The 21394-nt window shown below is 43.1% G+C and overlaps 1 protein-coding gene across 3 annotated transcripts in view; it reads left to right on the top strand.

Annotated features, from left to right (window-relative positions):
* LOC123516592 (myelin regulatory factor-like protein) overlaps positions 1-21394 on the top strand; it is a 47889-nt gene that overhangs the window by 11402 nt on the left and 15093 nt on the right. The window contains exons 2-9 of one of the 3 annotated variants that reach the window (XM_045276111.1): positions 15472-15559; positions 16941-17060; positions 17987-18202; positions 18974-19053; positions 19245-19643; positions 19771-19948; positions 20467-20578; positions 21078-21238. In XM_045276111.1, coding sequence (XP_045132046.1) covers positions 15472-15559; positions 16941-17060; positions 17987-18202; positions 18974-19053; positions 19245-19643; positions 19771-19948; positions 20467-20578; positions 21078-21238 — 1354 coding nt within the window. Of the gene's footprint in view, positions 1-15471; positions 15560-16940; positions 17061-17986; positions 18209-18973; positions 19054-19244; positions 19644-19770; positions 19949-20466; positions 20579-21077; positions 21239-21394 lie in introns of all 3 variants that reach the window. The other 2 variants (XM_045276110.1, XM_045276112.1) reach the window with 2 other exon arrangements.

Raw genomic sequence — 21394 nt, 5'->3', positions numbered from 1 at the left:
AAGTTGGCCCTTATTTTTATTTTATTTATTTATTTTTTTTTTATCTTTTGTTGCCCTTAGCTGGTTTTCCGTCTTGCATAAAAAAGAAGTATTTTTCGAAGTTAATTTTATGATGGATGGGTTTCTGTATATTCTTTCCCTATTGACAGTGTATCTGCAAGTTGTGTCGTGCGAACTAAGAGTATCTCAATAAAGTCTTTGAATATTTGCTTTTCTTCCCATCAGGAGTATCTTTCGAAGCTAAATTAATGATGGATTGGATTTCTGTATCTTCTTGATCAAACAACTACCAGAATCACGAAAGCAGCCTTTGAAGTCCTGTTTACTTGCGAGTCGGGTGGTTATCTCGATCATTTTATTAAAACGCTTTGTGTTTATCATAGGACTATTCAGACACACAAACATGATAATACTAGTAGTAGTTTTAGTAGCAGGATTAGTATCGGTTTTGATTTTGGTGGTTAAAGTGTTGGTAATGATAGCATTGATAACAGTAGTAGTAGTAGTAGTAGTAACAGTGGTGGTAGTAGTAGTAGTAGTAGTAGTAGTAGTAGTAATAGTACTTTCTTCGACGTCCCCTTCAGCTTAACTCCCTCACTACTGTAACGCATTTGTATCTTGAGTTTTGGATACGATTAGAAGATTTTATTAACATTAGGAAGGGTCTGTGGAGATCAAAAGATTAATGGCCACAGTCTTCACTCTTTCAATCCCCACATGAGTTTCTGAAGCTGCATAAAATCACCCAATAGTAAGCAGAATGAATATGGAAACGCGTCACGGTACTGAAGGGGTTAATGTTTCCCCGGGGCAAGACTGCGGGGCAGAAAGTAAGGATAATATAATGATTGGTTAACTTTATGGCGGCACAGTGGGGTTAGTAGTAGTAGTAGTAGTAGTAGTAGTAGTAGTAGTAGTATACCAATAGTAGTAGTAGTAGCAGTAGTAGTAGTAGTAGTAGTAGTAGTAGTAGTAGTAGTAGTAGTAGCAGTAGTAGTAGTAGTAGCAGCAGCAGCAGCAGCAGCAGCAGCAGCAGGAGCAGTAGCAGCAACAGCAGCAGCAACAGGAACAGTAGCAGTAGCAGTAGTTAAACAAAAAAAAGACAATAACAGCAACAGTGATATAGTAACCGTAGAAAAAGCAAGACCACAGCCACAGCAGCAGCACAGAAGCAGCATGCAGCAGTAGCAACAGTACCCGTAATCTAGATAACGCTTTCACATTTCACTGTCACGAAACACGGAAAGAAAAAAAGAAGAGAAAAAAAGTAACTCCCAGCATTCCTTTCGGGTCTCATGGGAAAAGCAGCATGATTACGAATAAATAGAAGGAGGAGGAGGAGGAGGAGCGTTACCATTAAGCCTCAGTACCGTATGAGGTGAGCGGCCCAGTGCCCTCTAGCGGCGAGGAGGAGAATCATTAGCTCTCCTGTAGCGGCGCGGCGTGACATGGAGGATACTTGCGTCACCTTCCACTCTTGTTCACGTCCCCTCCTCCTCCTGCTACTGCTTCCTCCTCCTCCTCCTCCTCCTCCTCCTCCAAACAGCCTCGAAAGGACTAAGAGATCTGTTGCTTTTTGGCTTTCCTTTGTATTCCTGTGTATTCCTTTATATTCCTCCTCCTCGTCTTTGTTCTCCTCCTCCTCCTCCTCCTCCTCCTCCTCCTCCTCCTCCTCCTCCTCCTCCTCCTCCTCCTCCTCCTCGTCACCATCCTTTACTTTATCCACTCGTGTTGTTGTTGTTGGTGGTGGTGGTGTTGTTGTTGTTGTTGGTGGTTGTGTTGTTGTTGTTGTTGTTGTTGTTGTTGTTGTTGTTGGTGGTGGTGGTGGTGGTGGTGGTGATATGATGTAATAAAAGTATTCTTAAATATAAATGAAAATAATTCACCCTTTTAATTGCACGAAAGAAATATTACTACACGTGAAAAGAAAAAAAAAAAAAACGAAAAAGAGGAAAAAATGGAAATAAATCAGTGTGTAGTGTAACAAGGAAAAATAATAAATACATTACTAATTTGAAAGCAAAAAGAAAGAAAACGAGAAGAGGAGCAAAGAAGTAGTAGGAGGAGGAAGAAGAGGAAGAGGAAGGGCAGTACAGTACAGAGGTGGGGATAAAAGATGGGGATGTGCAGAGAAAAAAGAAGAGGAAGAGGAAGAAGAGAGAAGAGGAAGAGGAAGAGGGCGGTACAATACATGGGGTGGGTGAAAGATGGGGATGAGGAGAGAAGAAGTAGTAGTAGGAGGAAGAGGAAGAAGAAGAAGAAGAAGAAGAAGAAGAGGAGGAAGAGGAAGAGGAAGGGCAATACAGTACAGGTGGAGGATGGGGAGGGTGGGGAGGGGATGGGGTGGGGGACGGGAAGGGAGCGGTGACCCAGGTGATGTAGCCTTGTTGATCCCTGTTTTGAGTGTGGTTGAAAGCTTACGGTTCTGAGGAAGGGAGACGGCGACCCTGGGAGAGAGAGAGAGAGAGAGAGAGAGATTGAGAGAAATGCTCTCTCTCTCTCTCTCTCTCTCTCTCTCTCTCTCTCTCTCTCTCTCTCTCTCTCTCTCAGAACCAGCTCAGTTCTCTCTCTAAAATCCTGTTGAACACCCACGCAAATTTCAGGAAAAGTTCTTATCAATGTAGAAAACACACACACACACACACACACACACACACACACACACACACACACACACACACACACACACACACACACACACACACACACACACACACACACACACGGATAAGTGAGAGGAGAAAATAAACAAATAAAAACCAACACAAGACTTGACATCCATGGGCATAAATTTCAGGCTTTGATAAAATACTGATTCAGAGAGAGAGAGAGAGAGAGAGAGAGAGAGAGAGGACAAGAGTTAAGAGTCAAGAGTCAAGGAGGGGCAGTGGAAGGGGGGGGGGGAGATATTGACTTCCTGACGGGCAACACAACGGTAAAAGTCTAAACATACGTCACTGAAGAGCACAGAAGAAGGAGAAGGAGGGGGGTAGGAGGGACAGAGGTGGGGGAGGGGTGGGGAGGAAGCCGCCAGGGGTCACCGGGGCTTGTGGTCAGGTCACGGGGCTTGCAGGTGAGGCATGGACAGGTGCGTGGGAGAGGCCGTGGGTGTGGGTGTGGTTCTAGGCGTGTGTTGACTGACTGAGTGGAGGAAATATGTGTTTCATTGTTTGATCTGCTGCAGTCTCTGACGAGACAGCCAGACGTTACCCTACGGAACGAGCTCAGAGCTCATTTTTTCCGATCTTCGGATAGGCCTGAGACCAGGCACACACCACACACCGGGACAACAAGGTCACAACTCCACGATTTACATCCCGTACCTACTCACTGCTAGGTGAACAGGGGCTACACGTGAAAGGAGACACACCCAAATATCTCCACCCGGCCGGGGAATCGAACCCCAGTCCTCTGGCTTGTGAAGCCAGCGCTCTAACCACTGAGCTACCGGGTGTGTGTGTGTGTGTGTGTGATAATAGTGATAGTTATAATTCTGAGTGATAGTAATGATAGTATTGATGATAATAATGATAATGATGATAATGTACTACGTGAATATTCTTGGAGATTTGAAAATGTAGGAAATAAAATGTAGCCAATTTAGAAGCGATATGATAATAAGAACACAAAGAGAGAGAGAGAGAGAGAGAGAGAGAGAGAGAGAGAGAGAGAGAGAGAGAGAGACACACACATACCTATACATTTGATATATTGAACTCGAAATCTTTGCTTCTTGATATTCTCTCTCTCTCTCTCTCTCTCTCTCTCTCTCTCTCTCTCTCTCTCTCTCTCTCTCAGCACACATTCTTCCTACACACATTTACTTTTATTAGCTTCTTGTTTACAGCGTTAGAGTTTTTATGACATTTGATTGTAAAAAAACACCATTATTATCTTAACAATTAATGCAAACCACAAAGAAAACAACAACAACAACAACAGATAAGGAATGTAAAATAAGCAATTTGTAGGAAGAAAAGAAGAAGGAAGGAGAGAGAAAGAGACACGTGTGAAAACAGTGGAGGTAAATAAAAGGAAGCAAGAGATAAAGGAACAAGGGAGAGAGGAAAGAAAGAAAGTGAATGCGCTCAGAGTGTTTTGTTGGCAAATAAAGAAAGGAGTTATGGAGATGAAGAGAAAGTGATAGAGAGAAAGTAGGAGAAAGAGGGATACACACAGAGAGAGAGAGAGAGAGAGAGAGAGAGAGAGAGAGAGAGAGAGAGAGAGAGAAAATCCAGTTAAAATGTCACTCCTACTCTAATTCTTTCTTTCTTTCATATCTCTTCTTTCCTCCTCTCTCCTCTTCTTCCCCCTCCTTCTTTATCCTATCCTTTCCTCCCCTCCTTGATTTTCTTCTCTCCTTTCTTCTTCTATCTCATTTTATTGATTTTTACCTCCTCCTCCTCCTCCTCCTCCTCCTCCTCCCCTGTCGAATTACCTATACCTTCAGCCTTCCTTCATTCCTTCAGCCTCCATCTCCTACATATCTTCTTTTCTCTCTCCTTATCCTTCTCCCTTTCTTCCCTAACACCCCTCTCTCTCTCTCTCTCTCTCTCTCTCTCTCTCTCTCTCTCTCTCTCTCTCTCTCTCGCTCTCGGTCTCCCCTCACCTCACCTACCCCAGCTAATTAAGGGCTCACCATCTCGCTAATTCTGCAGACAGGTGTGGGAGATAATTGGTGGCCAGGTAATCGGTGACGGAACACTTGCTACCTAGTAACCCACCACGTGTAACGGTGTGTGTGTGTGTGTGTGTGTGTGTGTGTGTGTGTGTGTGTGTGTGTGTGTGTGTGATCTTTGACAGTGGATAGTAAGGAAATATGAAGAAAGAAAAAGAATGTGTATTTGAATTGTTTTTTTTTGTTGTTGTTGTTGATATTGTTTTTGTTGTTTTTTGTTGTATTAATAGTAGAGGTAGTTGTAGTAGTAGAAGCATTATCATTATCATTATTATCATCATTATTTTTGTTGTTGTTGTTGTTGTTGTTGTATTATTATTATTATTTATTATTATTATTATTATTATTATTATTAGTAGTAGTAGTAGTAGTAGTAGTAGTAGAAGTAGAAGCAGAAGCATTATCATTATTACTATTATTATCATCATTACTGTTATTAGTATTGTTGTCGTTGTTACCATCATTATCATTATATAAACAACAATAACCACAACAATAACAACAGCAACAACAGCACTGACCTCAACCCAAACAGTGGCGACTTGTAAGTAGGCATGTAGTAGTCTATAAGTGAGTGACTTGTAGAAATGACTGTGATGGTGGTGGTGGTGGTGGTGGTGGTGGTGTGGTAATAGCAGTAGTGGTACAAGTAATAATGATGATGACGCTGGGAGAAGGAGGAGAAGATAGAAGAGGAGGAGGAGGAGGAGGAGGAGAAATGAGGTGTTGGTGGAAGTGGTGGTGGAAGTGAGAGAGAGAGAGAGAGAGAGAGAGAGAGAGAGAGAGAGAGAGAGAGAGAGAAGAGGGGTGGGAGTGTAGGTTGTGTGTGGGAGGCGAGGGAGATGGGAGGGGGTGGTCAGCGGTCAACTCTCTCTCTCTCTCTCTCTCTCTCTCTCTCTCTCTCTCTTGACTCCTGGGAATCTGGGCCAATGGGAAGCACGTGCTGGTTGCAGTGTGAAATATGAATAGCTACCTCCTCCTCCTCCTCCTCCTCCTCCTCCTCCTCCTCCTCCTCCTCCTCCTCCTCCTCCTCCTCCTCCTCCTCCTCCTCCTCCTCCTCCATTTTCTTTTGTATTTTCATGTTAGTAATAGATGCAAACTTTGAAGTAAAATGTTTAGTACGTGTAAATCTCTCTCTCTCTCTCTCTCTCTCTCTCTCTCTCTCTCTCTCTCTCTCTCTCTCTCTCTCTCTCTCTCTCTCTCTCTCTCTCTCTCTCTCTCTCTCTCTCTCTCTCTCTCTCTCTCTCTCTCTCTCTCTCTCTCTCTCTCTCTCTCTCTCTCTCGACTTTCTTTCTTTGTCACCATTTATTTTATTTTTTAATGCCGACAAACTCGCAACTTTTATTTTATTTCTTATTTAAACTGCATGATTCAACTTTGGCTTTGATTTGAGTGTTTTTTTTTATTGGAATTAGATAGATTACTTTTGGTTTCTGTGTGTGTGTGTGTGTGTGTGTGTGTGTGTGTGTGTGTGTGTGTGTGTGTGTGTGTGTGTGTGTGTGTGTGTGTTGTGCTCATCACTTTTTTGACTGACAATTTTAATAAACATTCATCTCAGACGTGCCTTGAGACTTCCCATCCTCTGTTACGGTGATTTCTTTCCTTCCGACACGTCACCTTCGCACTTACAGATTCGGCACATTGGCTAGAAAGACTCTTGTGGGATTCTTTTTATGAAATTTATAAGTCCTTCCTATATATTATCTGTTTACGTTGCCAAATTGTGTCTTTTTAATCTCTTCAGTACCAGGACACGTTTTCATATTCACAATGGTTACTATTTGGCGATTTTATACAGCTTCAGAAACACGTGTTGGGATTAGAATAGTGAAGACTGTGGCTATTAATCTTCTAACCTGTATAGACCCTTCCTAATGCAAATAAAATCGTCCAATCGAACACGAAAATCAAGGTAAAATGCGTCTCAGTATTGAAGGGGTTAAAAACACATTTGACGTGCTTCCAGTGACTGAGAATGCACGTAGTTTTCCGGTTTACGAGTCACTTCTGATCGATTTTCTCTTCGTACGTTTTTTTTTTCCTCTTTTTTTAACGCTTTTTTTCCCCGCGCGAGGTGACACAACGCGGCGCGGAGAAACACGGTGTGATTATGGGATGGCGGATGGAGCATGAAGCCACGCCGAGGCATTATTTGGGTGACTGTGAGAGCAGTACTGCATCCCTCCGTCCGTGGGTCTGTGCGTGTGTCCATCCGTGCGTGGCGTTCAGTGCAGGATCTATGAGAGGGAGAATAGCAGTAGAGGCAGGCAGATCTGAAGGGAAGGTTTGCCGTGGGGACGTATAGATCTTCGCCTCATCTCAGTGCTGTAGTAGTAGTAGTAGTAGTAGTAGTTGTTGTTGTTGTTGTTGTTGTTGTTGTTGTTGTTGTTGTTGTTGTTGTTGTTGGTAATAGTAGAAGTAGTAGTAGTAGTAACAGTAATAGTAGTGGTTATTGTAGTAGCAGTAGTAGTAGTAGCAGTAAAGAAATATAACTAAAAAGATGAATAAATTAATGAATAAAAAAAAAGCAGAAAGTAGAGGGAATAACATATATATATATAGTACACACATTACCAATAACAATAACAACAAAAAAGATTACAGTGACAATATAGACGTAACATAAACATGTAAGCAAATCAGAGGCAGGAATCACAGTAGAATTTTTTTTTTATTTATTTATTTATTACCAGTGAAAAAACAACAACAACAACAACAACAACAACGTGGCAGTGGAAATTATGATAATGCGCATATTACAATCGGCGTGTATGCGTATGAAAAAAAAAAAGATTAAAGACTTGTATTGATTCTTAACAACGGCAGTGGAAGTAACAACAGTGAGAAGGGAGATGATAATGGCAGCCATCACAGAGACGACGAGACCAGTGTGAAATGCTAACACAAGAAGACCAATGATAGGTAGATTTCTTTAACACCACCACCACCACCACAACAACAACAACAACAACAACAACAACAACAACAAAAATAATGACAATAATGATAGGAATAATACGTGTCTTGTCACCTCACACACACACACACACACACACACACACACACACACACACACACACACACACACACACACACACATGAAAAGGATGAGTCTTATTGTTTTACTTTTTAGCATTACTGTTTCATGAATAAGAAGGAACCTCGGCGTGCATGATATGACTATATAGAAATAAATAGATAAACCAGTGAATGAGAGCGATGGACATAGAAAAAAAAGGGTAAAAGAAGATAGACATATTTGGAGAATATAGAAGAGGAGGTGGCGACGGAGGAGGAAATGGGGAGAGATGAATAAAAGAGAAGAAAGAAAAATGGAAGAACGATGAATATAGAAGAAAATAAAGGAAAAGTACATAAATAGGAAAGGAATGTAAAGAAAAAGATGAGAAACGCGTGCAGACAAATAAAAACGGAAGGAGAGAGTAAGGAGGAAAGAATAACGGGATGGGAGGGAGAGGGAGAGGGGGAGGAGAGACGAGGGAAAAGAGAGGGGGAGGGAAGTAAGCGAGGAGGATAAGAAAGATTTAGGACATGGGAGAAGGGGAGATGAAGGAAAAAGAGAGAAAGGGAGTTTAAGGAAGACTTGAGGGAAGAGAGGGGAAGGAAAGTGGCGGGGAGGAAGGGAAGGAGGGAGGGGAAGAGAGAATTGAGAGGAAACGAGGGAGGGGGAGAGAGAAAAGGGTGTGAGAAGATAAGGGAGAGTAAGATAAGAGGAAGAGAGGAGTAGAATCAACATAAGGAAAGGTAGAGGAAAGAGAGGACGGTATGAGAGAGAGGGAAGAGTGAAGGAGAGGGGAGGAGGCCGAGGGAAGAGGGAAGAGGGAAGGGGGATAGATGTGTGGAGAGGGGGGAGAGGCGTGGAGAGGGAGGGGCGACGCCGCTGTAAGGCAGTGGGTCACTCATTTCCTGTCTCGTGGAGGTGACGCTTGGCTGCTGGCCGCGGCGGTCATTGTTCTTCCTCCTCCTCCTCCTCCTCCTCCTCCTCTTGTTTCCCCCGATATTCCTCTTTTCTTCCTCCTTCCCCTCCTTTTTTCGCTTTGATGATACGCAGTTGGCCAGGCACTCCTTCCCACAAGTCGCCACCACCACCACCACCACCACCAACACACGTTAAAGTAACAACAACAACAACGAAAAAAAAAAAAAACACTAACAATAATATTAACTGCCTCCAACACACACACACACACACACACACACACACACACACACACACACACACACACACACACACACACACACACACACAGGCGCGCGCGAGCTAATTTGTTGATATAATTATTTTTGTTATTTTCTTCTTTACTTGTTATCTTTATTAATGTTTGTTTTAAATTACTTTTTGCATTCGTTTTTTTTTTTTTATTTGTGTGTGTGTGTGTGTGTGTGTGTGTGTGTGTGTGTGTGTGTGTGTGTGTGTGTGTCTGTTGTCTTGGAGGCCATTCTTCTATTGTTATTATTATTATTATTATTATTATTATTATTATTATTTATTATTATTATTATTGTTCTTATTATTGTTGTTGTTTTATTGTCATTATTATTATTTAGTAATGATGAGAAAGAGAGAGAGAGAGAGAGAGAGAGAGAGAGAGAGAGAGAGAGAGAGAGAGAGAAAGTGATTAAAATGAAGCCTTTGTCTCTTGAGTGATGGAGCGGAAAAAAGAAAATTAAAGAAAATCACTTTTTTTTTGTCAAGACTGATCAGAATTCAATTGTTTTCTTTCTTCACTTTATTATTTTTTTTAATTTTAATTTTTTTTTATTTAATTTTTTTTTAATTTAATTTTTTTTAATTTTTAATTTTCAATTTATTATTTTTTTTCTTAAGTGTTTTTTGGTGAGGTGCGTGTGGTGGTGAACTCTGACTGGGATGCATGGCGGGACTGATTTGGTGATTGCTGGTGCTTGCGAGGATAGATGGGGCTGGGATGGGCAGAGAGAGAGAGAGAGAGAGAGAGAGAGAGAGAGAGGGGTTGGATTTCGTCGATTACAGGAAGAAAACAGCGACAGAAAATGAGAAACTTTGTATATTGATTGTGATTGTTGTTGTTAGAATTGTTGTTGTTGTAGTTGTTATAGTTGATTTAGGTGTTGTTTATCATTATCGTCATCATCATTATCATTATTACGTTTTGGTCTGAGGAGGCGGAGCAGGTGATAAGCCCTTCAGTACTTTAACACATTTTTACCTTGAGATTTGTGTACGATTAGACCATTTTTTTTGACATTAGTAAAGATCTATGGAACTCAGAAGATTAATGGCCACAGTCTTCACTACTTTAATTCCCAACATAAGTTTCTAAAGCTGTATAAAACCACCCATTAGTAAGCAGAATGAATATGGAAACGCGTCATGGTACTGAAGGTGTTAATCGGATGAGTGGGTGCCTTCTGGTTGTCTGTTACGCTTCGCCAGTTTAGCAGCGGTGCAAGAAAGAAACAATACAAATAATATCTTGGACTCGATCTTAAGGTCCGCATTAAGAAACGCTTTGCTCTCTCACCACGACTATTTTCCAAGGCCACAGAGATGATCAGCGGGGTTTTCAAGAGTGTTTTTCCACTTAATAATAAAGAAATCTTGTCACTCTGCCTCTAGAACTGTAAAAACACCTTTAAAAACTCGTGTAAATTTAAATAAAACCTTTTTGAAACAGTGGAGGTGAAGCACAGGAGTGTTTGAGAATACGAGCCTAACTCTATTGATGCTGGCCACATTGTTCACTCTTTCTTTCGCTCAGCCACTTTACAATATAGCTACCGCATGTGTCAGAATAAGAAAACACAGACGTACGCCCACCTATCAGCGAGTCTCTTCCTTTTTTATGCTTTGGAAGGAAATCATACGGTTTTTTGGGTTGTTGGATCGAGATAATGGTTTTTTTTTTTAATATTTTGTAAGGAAATTTTGCTTTTTTTCATGTTTTGGAAGAAAAGTCTGCGTTTTTTTTAGTGATTTGGAAAGAAATTATGTTATTTTTATGTTTTGGAAGGAAATAATGCACTTTTTTTTATTGTTTTAGAAGGAAATACTGCGGTTTTTTTTTTTTTTTTTTTTTTTTTTATGAAAGGAAATTCAGCGTTTTTTCATGCCCGCGTGTCTCTAGGTGACCAAAATGACAATACTGTGACAAACTGAGTAAAGCATCGCACTACTACTAAAGCTACAAAATTGTCCAGCCTCGTGATATATCCTGGCGGAGGTCTATGTATGTCATGTCTATAGCCGCCGTGGTACAGTGGAACCATGCGTGCTTTGGGATCCGAGGGGTCTCCAAGCGCACGGGTTCGAATCCTGTCCACGGTCCGAGTGTAGGTTGGGCTTTCTCACTCGGGGTAACGGTTTCCTAGCGGGTGGGCTTTGAGATAGGGGGTACCCAAAAAGTATATCCTTTAGCCCATAAATTCCCGTGAAAACCCACATGGTATAAATAAAAAAAAAAAAAAATGTCTATCACCCACTACATACACTTCATAACCACTTCAGAGACTCACCCCCTCGATCCTCAATCATCCGTGGTATTTCCGTCAGTACTCGCCGCGCGCCCCTCCCGCCCTTCCCCGCGTTGTATGTAGTGAACCAGTGAACTTTGCGCAACCCACCGCAGATACGGCCACAGATATCGCACAACAAACAGGGTAGCGACAGATAGAAGTACTGGTGCGCCTCTCCCCGCAAACTAACCAACCAACCAAACGCCCTCCCGAAGCCCCGATGCTGCGATCAAACTGCACCAGATGACAACATTGCAACATTGATCCACTGCCGTGTCGCCAAAAAAAGGCTCGTATTCTGAAACTCTTCTGTGCTTCACCTTCACTATTTAAAGAGGCTTTATCTAAATTTACACGAGTTTTTAAGGTGTTTTTTTTTTACGGTTTTAGAAGCAGAGTGACAACATTTCTGCATTATAAACTGGAGAAACACTCTTGGAAACCCCGCTAATTATCCTTGTGGCCTTAAAAAAAAAATAGTTGTGGTGAGAGAGCAAAGCGTTTCTGAATACGGATCAAAATGGATGCGCTAATGGCTGATAATAATGTCGCGGCGTTTGTCCTGCAGCATTGATGGGGACAGCGGGAAGGTCTAGGCTGATTGAAAGGCCTCTCTGCTACCGTAGGATAGACAATGTAACTTTTTTCCAGAAGTGTCACACAACACTTGTCAAACATACAGACTGATGATGTTAATTCTTTTGTCAGCAGCCTTTCGGATACTCTGTATGCATGTGTTAAGAACAGCATCAAATAGGAGGAAAGTACGGATTCAGAAGACAGAGAACTGGGGAGATGGGAAAGGTTGCTGAAGGATGAGGATGATTTCAGGGTTTGGAAAGCTATCAACTGGAAAGGTGACTATAATACATCAATTTATGGAGATGGTATTGTACCTAATGATACAAAATTTAGAGACCACTTTCAGGAAGTACTGAATCCTCCCAGAACCACTGACACTGACGAACTGAACGTGACAACAGATATTAATATTCCTGTCCTTGACGAACCCATATGTCCCTCAGAGGTACATAAACAGGTACGACGAATGAAACTTAACAAAGCATGTGGTCCTGATGGTATTCCTCCAGGTGTATTCTCACTCTTGCCAGCACAGTGGATTGTTACACTTGCCACATTATTCAATAATATATTTACATCCAATGTGTTCCCTCATGCTTGGATAAGAGCGAAAGTTTTTGTTGTTTTTAAGAGAGGAGACAAGGCTAATCCTAATAACTATAGAGGAATAAGTGTCATAAATGGTATTGCAAAACTATATGAGATGGTGTTAGGTGAACGCCTAAATCAATGGTTTAAACCAGATAGAACGCAGGCGGGAGCTCAAAGGAAACGTGGTTGTATGGAGCATATAGTGACACTTAGACTTATTACCAATATAGCCAGAATGAAGAAGATTAAATTGTTTGTGTTGTTTGTAGATTTTTCGAAAGCATATGATACTGTCCCAAGACAATAATGCTGGCAGCGATAATGGCCATGTACCGCACCACTGAAAGTGTTATCGGCTCTGCTTTGTTGACATCCACACAGGGGGTCAGGCAAGGCTCTCCAACCTCTTGCTTGTTGTTTATTATTTTTGTCAATGTGTTAATAAGAACTATCAAAGAGAAATGTCAGCCAAAAGGTTTTATAGAATGGTTACAAATATTAATGTTTATGGATGATACAGTTTTGTTATCGACAAGTAGGGCGAACATGTACGAGAAATTGAGGATATTAAAAGGCTATTGTAGAGAATATGGTATGAAGGTAAACAATGAGAAAAAAAAAATTGTCATTAACGGTGGAGCAGGTGATGTTGAGCCGTTTCATGTAGGAGAGATGATTGTAGAGCATTGTACCAGCTACATATACTTAGGTTCACCATTCACGAGTGATGGCTCTGTAACCTCGTCCGTAAAGTTACATGCCAAAAATAAGTTGTGTCATGTGCTCAAATTCATTTCATTTTTTGAAGAAGAATAATGATATTCCGTTTATAGTGAAGAGACGAGTGTTCGATGCAGCATTACTATCGTCCCTCGTGTATGGCTGTGAGTCGTGGGTGTGTGCTGACATCAAGCCTGTGGTGAAGCTTTACAATTGGGCATTGAAACAGCTGCTGGGGGTGAGGAAAACAACACCTAATTATGTTTGCTATGTGGAGTCAGGCTACCCGTCTCTTCCTGATTTTGTTAAGTACAGACAACATCAGTTTTTTAGAAAAATGTGGAATGAAAGGTCCAGTATGGGTGATGATCCACTTGCTTTTGCAATCAGGAAAGTAATTGCAACAAATACACAAGCAGGAAATTTTGTGAGTGAGTTAATAGAGAGTGAAATACCACATGTATCTGTACTATTAGAAAAAGCAAAAAGTTGTGTCAGAGAGTCAGTAGCATCGAGGTGTGTGGTGTATAAAGATCTCAACCCTACCTTGACTACTCATGATATATACACTCGGAGGCAAACCCTGAATGAATTTCATAGATTTGAATTTACAAGATTTAGAGTGTCAGGCCACACATTAGCCATAGAGACTGGGCGATGGAATAGGCGTGGCCGGGGTCGCTTACCACCTGAAGAGCGGTTGTGTATTTGTGGTGCAATACAGACAGAAAGACACGTGGTGGAGCGCTGTACCCAGACACAACATCTCAGGAACAGATATGCCTACCGCACACTGGAGGACATCTTCAATAATTTTCAAAATGAAGTAGTTTGTGAGATATTATACAACGTACTGCAAACATATAAATGATAAAGATAGTTGGCTATTTTGGATATGTGTATTTTACATGTTAAGAATGAGTATAGGTATGGAATTGAATAGGCTATGTAAGTTTGGTCATTTTTCTATTCACGGGAATTTGTATGGGGAGCTTTCAGGTTGATATAATTGCTATTTGAGTGACTTGATATTTTTGTGGACTACAGTATTTCACTTGTCTGTGGATTTTTTATGTATTTTTTTATGTATCTGTTTCTGTAGTCAATAAATCATCTATCTATCTATCTATCTATCTATCTATCTATCTATCTGTAACCAGAAGACTTGTTGTTGGTTGTGTTGTGTTGTGTGGTGGTGTTGTTTTTGTTCGTCCGTTGCTGGTGTGCGTCGCTTCAGGATTACTATTACCAGTGTAATTGTCCATTAGTAAGCCGTGTGGAGAGAGCCGATGGTGTGGCTCTGACTGAGTGAGCGCCTGATGGAGTGGGCTACTGTGCGCTCTCTCTCTCTCTCTCTCTCTCTCTCTCTCTCTCTCTCTCTCTGGTAATAAGATTCTGAATTTTTCTAACATTCGATGGTTATAGGAATTATTTCGAGAGAGAGAGAGAGAGAGAGAGAGAGAGAGAGAGAGAGAGAGAGAGAGAGTTATACTATCACCATTATTGATTATTATTAGTAGTAGGTGTAACATGTAAAGGAGATTCCACTCATACAGCTCCAAAGGAATTATCACCTCTTCTCCTCTGACTGTCTTCAGTCTCTTTCTCACCATCACAGTGTTGCATCTCTTGCTAATCTACTGCAATTTCCATCCCAACTGCTCTTCTGATCTTGCTAACTACTTGCCTCCCCTCCTCCTGCAGCCTCACTACACTTTCATTCATCCTCTCACTTTCTTTTTGTCACCGCTACTCTGCCCACCTCTCTAATGCAAGAGTTAACCAGTACTCTCAATCATTCATCCCTTTCTCTGGCTGGCAAACTCTGGAACTCTCTGCCTGCTTCTGTATTTCCACTTTCTTATGCTTTCAACTCTTTCAAGGAGATTTCAAGACACTTATCCTCTGGCCTTGGTTGATGCTTTCGTTTCTGTATGGGCCGCGGTACCTCATTGGGCCTTTTTTTTTTTTTTTTTGTCATAATCTTTTGTTGCGCTTGCCGGCGACCTTCCTACATGCAAGATATCAAATAAACACAAATTACTAAATAACCACCGTCAATACTACAACAACAACAACAACAACAACAACAACAACAACAACAACAACAACAACAACAACAACAACTACTACTACTACTACTACTACTACTACTACTACTACTACTACTACTACTACTACTACTACTACTACTACTACCTCATTTCCATCACACTTAACATGCCATCATCACACGTTCACACTCATACAAACACATGAGGGATGGCGATGCAGTGTCTGGGAGGGGAGAGGACTGTGTGTGTGTGTGTGTGTATGTGTGGACGTGCCTGTCTGAGTGTTGCGTCAAGGTGTGTGGTGGCGTCTAATGGTGCGTTGTGTTGCAGAGAGGGACTGGGACGGCGGCATCGACAATGACGGGTTGGACATCAGTCAGCTTGAAAGTTACATCAATGACGACAACAATGATACGATGTGAGTCCATTTTTGTATATTCTTTTTCTTTCCCTTTATCTATCTTTTTTTTTTTTTTTTTTTTTTTTGGTTTTAATCTCTCTCTCTCTCTCTCTCTCTCTCTCTCTCTCTCTCTCTCTCTCTCTCTCTCTCTCTCTCTCTCTCTCTCTCTCTCTCTCTCTCTCTCTCTCTCTCTCTCTCTCTCTCTCTCTCTCTCTCTCTCTCTCTCTCTCTCTCTCTCTCTCTCTCTCTCTCTCTCTCTCTCTCTCTCTCTCTCTCTCAGGACGTTACTCCTTCCAGATTCTCATTCACTTTCTTCTTTCCGTTCTTATTCAATGATCTCTCTTCATCTTTATTTCTATTCAGTCAATTCAAACAATGAAAGACACGCACTACTTACAAAATTAACTTGAGAGAGAGAGAGAGAGAGAGAGACACTCTCTCTCTCTCTCTCTCTCTCTCTCTCTCTCTCTCTCTCTCTCTCTCTCTCTCTCTCTCTCTCTCTCTCTCTCTCTCTCTCTCTTCCCCTTTTGTTGCTTTTTCTTTATCCAGTTTATTTCCTTCCCTTTTTCCATCCTTTGTAGTGTTGACAAGTGTTCAGTGCCCAGGAGTTGCCCAGGAGTTGCCCATGTGTTGCCCAGGTGTTGACAGTTGTTGATCAGGAGTTCCCCAAGAGTTGCCCAAGTGTTGACAGGTGTTGCACAGGTGTTGACAGGTGTTGATCAGGAGTTGCCCGTGTGTTGCCCAGGAGTTCCCCAAGTGTTGACAGGTGTTGCCCAGGTGTTGATCAGGAGTTGCCCGTGTGTTGCCCAGGAGTTCCCCAAGTGTTGACAGGTGTTGCCCAAGTGTTGACAGGTGTTGATCAGGTTTTCCCCAAGTGTTGACAGGTGTTGCTCAGGTGTTGACCAGGAGTTGTTTTTTTTATACTATGTGGGCTTTTCACGGGAATTTATGGGCTAAAGGGGATACTTTTTAGGGTACCTCCTATCTCAAAGCCCACCCGCTAGGAAACCGTTGCCTCGAGTGAGGAAGCCCAACCTGCACTCAGACCGTGGACAGGATTCGAACCCGTGCGCTTGGAGACCCCTTGGATCCCAAAGCACGCATGGTTCCACTCTGCCACGGCGGACCCGAATTTGCCCATGTATTGCCCAGGAGTTCCCCAAGTGTTGACAGGTGTTGCCCAGGTGTTGACAGGTGTTGATCAGGAATTGCCCGTGTGTTACCCAGGAGTTCCCCAAGTGTTGGCAGGTGTTGCCCAGGTGTTGCCTAAGTGTTGACAGGTGTTGCCCACGAGTTGCCCAGGTGTTGCCCAAGTGTTGATAGGTATTGCCCAGGTGTTGACAGGTGTTGCCCAAGAGTTGCCCAGGTGTTGACAGGTGTACGGTGCGTCTTTCAACAGGTACTTCGCAGACCTACAGGGCGGAGGGGTGGGAGGCGACATCAAGCCTCTGGGGAGCGGCACTCCTCGAGATTCCCCGTCCCGCCACCACCACCACCACCACCATCACCTCCACCACCAGTAAGTGTTGCTGCAGACACACACACACACACACACACACACACACACACACACACACACACACACACACACACACACACACACACACACACACACACACGGATAGCATGTTATTTAGTACGCTCAGTGGGACGCTCGCCTGATGCATTCGAAACCTCAGAATACCTTAAGTAGTAGTAGTAGTAGTAGTAGTAGTAGTAGTAGTAGTAGTAGTAGTAGTAGTAGTTGTTGTTGTTGTTGTAGTGGTGGTAGCAGTAGTAGTAGTAGTAGTAGTAGTAGTTGTTGTTGTTGTTGTTGCTGTTGTTGTTGTTGTAGCAGTAACGGCACCAGTAGTAGCGCTAAATCGGAGGAAAAAGGAGGAGTGATAAGAGTTGGAATTACTATATTTTCCTCCTCTTCCTCCTCCTCCTCCTCCTGCAGTAGTTGTATTAGTTCCCTCTTCCCTTCACTCAATACGCTTTCAATTAATTCCCACTCACCCTCGTCACGATCTGTTCCTGAGGGCTTATTGGCGTGACACTTGACGGCTCAAGCTCACCAGACAGATGTAGCTTCCCAACACATTGTCTCCAGGAATTACCATAACTTTTTTCAGCGACCACGTAAAGTGAGACAATAATCTTCCACTCACATTTTATCAGCCATTTTTCCCCGCCTTCTGCGTGTATCTTCACTAATTCACTTTTTCTTTCAGCGCCACTTAGCGATGTAGACTGACATGCACTTATGTTTGTACGTAGTAGAGAACATTTCACAGCACTTCCCTTCCCTTCATCTCACAGCCACAATGGAATAAAAGAAAGAAATCGCAGGCATTCTTATATACTTCTTACCTCCGCTATATATTTGGGATTCTGCTGCTCACCCTCCTTTAAACTCATGCACACCCTTTCCCATACCCTCACCTCCGCCCACCACCCCTGCAGCCACACCCACTCCCAGCACGCCGCCCTGACTCACCACCACCCAGACCTGGTCCACGCTGGGTCGTATGGCGCTGGTGAAGGAGGCGGCGGCGGCGGCAGCGATGAGCGTGGTCCTCTGTCTGGCCATGAGGACGTGAGGAGCAGGCACGCAGGGGTCGGGTGTTCCCTTCCTATAGGCTGCCACAACCCCTACCACAGCTATGACTCCTACACGGGGTATCGGTGGGTTCTATCCCTCTGTGTTTCCCATCGGATTCTCAAAGGTTTCGACACCTTCCCTTGTATTTTAAAGAGGCTCCAGTGGAAGATCTTAGTGTTTGCAAGGACGTTTTCATGATGCTAGTGATGGGCTTAGCATATACACAAAACTCAAGGTAGAAATGCGTCCCAATACTGAAGGGGTTAAGAGAATAATGAATATAAAAAGGCATCATGATATTTCAGCTAATGATCTCAGTAAATTGTCCTTGTGGAAGCGTAAAGCCTTTGAGAATACGATCCGTAAAATACTTCCTGGTCTGCGTGGCTCGCTTTGTTTGTTGCTTTAGTTGTAGTTGTAATTGTGATGGTGATGGTGGTGGTGGTAGTGGTGATGGTGATGGTGGTAGTTAGTGTTTCCTTTGAGTTTCTTTTCTTTTACTGCATGTTCTTTTCAAGGCGTGTTTTATTTATTTTATGTCTGTTTGCGTATTTAAAGTGATCATGTAAGTGCCGCGATGATTAAACAGGTGTGAGTCTTGCTGGACTTATTGGTCTGTATGTGTCTGCTCCCCCATCCCTGTGCCAGACACCATCCCACACAAGCACCACTCGCTCCACTGACAGTAGTCTATTGCTCCTTGTCGAGATTATGTATTTATTATATCGAACGACTTCTTTTTGTTCTTTTAAGTGTGTGTGTGTGTGTGTGTGTGTGTGTGATGGCCTTAGGTGAGCCATTTCTTGGTGGTGGTGGTGGTAATGATAATATTTCCTTGCCCTCTTCAGGCACCACCTGCCGGACAGTCCGCCAGACTCAGGTTCGGAGCCGCCATACTCCCCTTCTGATCACCCAAACCTCTCCCCGCGTGAGTACCTCTGTCTGTCTTCTTGCCACTTGTATTGATCTCCGCCTGTCACCGTTAAAAATGTCACCGTCTCTTTGTCACGAGTTGTTCTGTATTGGAGCCAGAAGAAGTACCTACATTCCTGCGAAAAAAAAGAAAACTTTTATTTGACCATCCACACTTTTGGTAAATGCTTGTTCTTCTCTCCACAGAGCAAAAGGTGGTTGGAGACATCTACTCTCGGCCTCCTGGTGGTGGCAGCAGTGGTGGCGTGGTGACCTTCCCCTACCAAGTGATGGCAGGCCACCCACCTTTGCCGCAACAGACCAGTCCGGTGCATGGTGGTCTGCAGCCCGGCGCGCCGCTTGCCTATCAGGCCCAGACCCAGCAGCAGCAGCAGCAGCACAGTGTAATGATGGGTGGAGGCTCACCCCTGGGAGGATCCTCTGTGGGTGCACCGGGCAGCCTTGGGGGTACACCTGTGTATGGGTCTCAAGGTATGCTGGGTCAGGGGGCGCCCCTTGGGGAAGGCCCCATCACCCTGGGTGCCGCTAAGAAGAGGAAGTTGACGGACGGTGGTGGTGGCATGGTGGATATCAAACAGGAACCTGGTGAGTGTGTGTGTGTGTGTGTGTGTGTGTGATATAAACACCTGCTCACGTGGACTTTGAACACAAGAGAACATAAACCACCTCACCACTACCAAGCGTTACCCTGCGCCAACCCTTCTGTCTCCAGATCAGGGTTCGCAGCTGGGCGTCAGTACCCTGAAGCCGTGCCCTGAGGAAGACGAGTACACCATGGACTCAACAGGGGGCGGCGGACCCTTCCTGGACGGCGCCTACCAGTGTATCAGATTCCAGAACTTCCAGCAACACACGTGGTGCAGCCTGTGTGACGCCAACCTGAAGGAACTGTGAGTGCGCGGCCGCTTGCTTTGTTGTGGCTATGTGAGCGTAGTGACCCATGTAAAGGTTCATGTGTGTGTGTGGGAAGGAGTGAGTGGGTGGCGGCTTTGTTGGCATGTTGCCTCACTTGTAGCTCACTAACTAGCTCAGAGATAGAGAGTGGGAAGGGGGGGAGGAAATTTATCAGTTGTCTTCCGTTTAATTTATCACTTATCATATTAACCATTTACTGAAGTGCCTTTTAATCTCTTCTACACTAGGACGCATTTATACCATGAATTTTGTGTACAGTTAGACGATTTTATTGACATTAGCAAGTGTCTTTGAGGTCAGATTAATGGCTACAGTCTTCGCTATTTTAATCCCCAATAGAAGTTTCTGAAGCTGTATAAAATTGCCTAAAAGTAATCAGAATAAATACGGAAATGCGTCATAGCACTGAAGAGGTTAATTTTCCATCCTTCATCCACTCATTGTTTACTTTCCCTTCGCCGCCCACCACCACCACCACCACCACCACCACCAGGCCGCTGCCCACCTTCCGCGTGGACGCTGACAAAGGCTTCAACTTCTCCAATCCTGATGAAGCCTTTGTGTGCCAGAAAAAGAACCACTTCCAGGTCACAGTTCACGTGCAGGTCAGTCACTCACTTGCCACGCGCCCTCACCTCCATCATGGGCTGTTATTATTATTATTATTATTATTATTATTATTATTATTATTATTATTATCATTATTATTGTTATTGTTGTACTACTGTTACTGATATTAATATTGCTGTTGTTTTTGTTGTTATTATTGTTATTATTATTATTATTTTCACTATTATTATTATTATTATTATTATTATTATTATTATTGTTATTATTATCAGTTATTATTATTACACATTACTATTATTATCAGTTAACATCTCCATCATCATTAATCATTACAGTAGACAACTGCAAACCATGAATAAACAATAGTAGTGTACATGAGTAATATAAATTTCTGTGTAACATTTTGCAGTCCGATTGGTAACACTTCCTTTGCTGTGTTTAGAATGACGACATAACTCACCCTCAATGTCATTCCTTTGGCCATGACCTTGACCCTGACCTTGTATTGAGGCTCCTCTTTGGCATCCCGTGCAGGCCAGCGGAGACCCAACCTTCGTCCGGAGCCCTGATGGCCTGAAGAAGGTGGACCGCTTCCTGGTGCACTTCTTCGGTGTCAAGACTGAATCCCCGTCACAGATCATCCGAGTGGAACAGAGCCAGAGTGACCGGAGCAAAAAAGCCTTCCACCCTGTGCAGTAAGTCACTGGTCTTCCTCTCCTTTGTTGCCTATATCTCTTTTAGCCTTTCCCCTCCACTCTTTGTCTCATTCATTCATTCATTCTTTCTTTCTTTCCTTCCTTCCTTCCTTCCTTCCTTCCTTCCTTCCTTCCTTCCTTCCTTCCTTCCTTCCT

The sequence above is a fragment of the Portunus trituberculatus genome, chromosome 41 (genome assembly GCF_017591435.1).
Source record: "Portunus trituberculatus isolate SZX2019 chromosome 41, ASM1759143v1, whole genome shotgun sequence".
NCBI classification, from domain to species: Eukaryota; Metazoa; Arthropoda; class Malacostraca; order Decapoda; family Portunidae; genus Portunus; species Portunus trituberculatus.
Note: the sequence above shows the minus strand (reverse complement) of the source record. Positions and strands in the feature narration are given on the sequence as shown.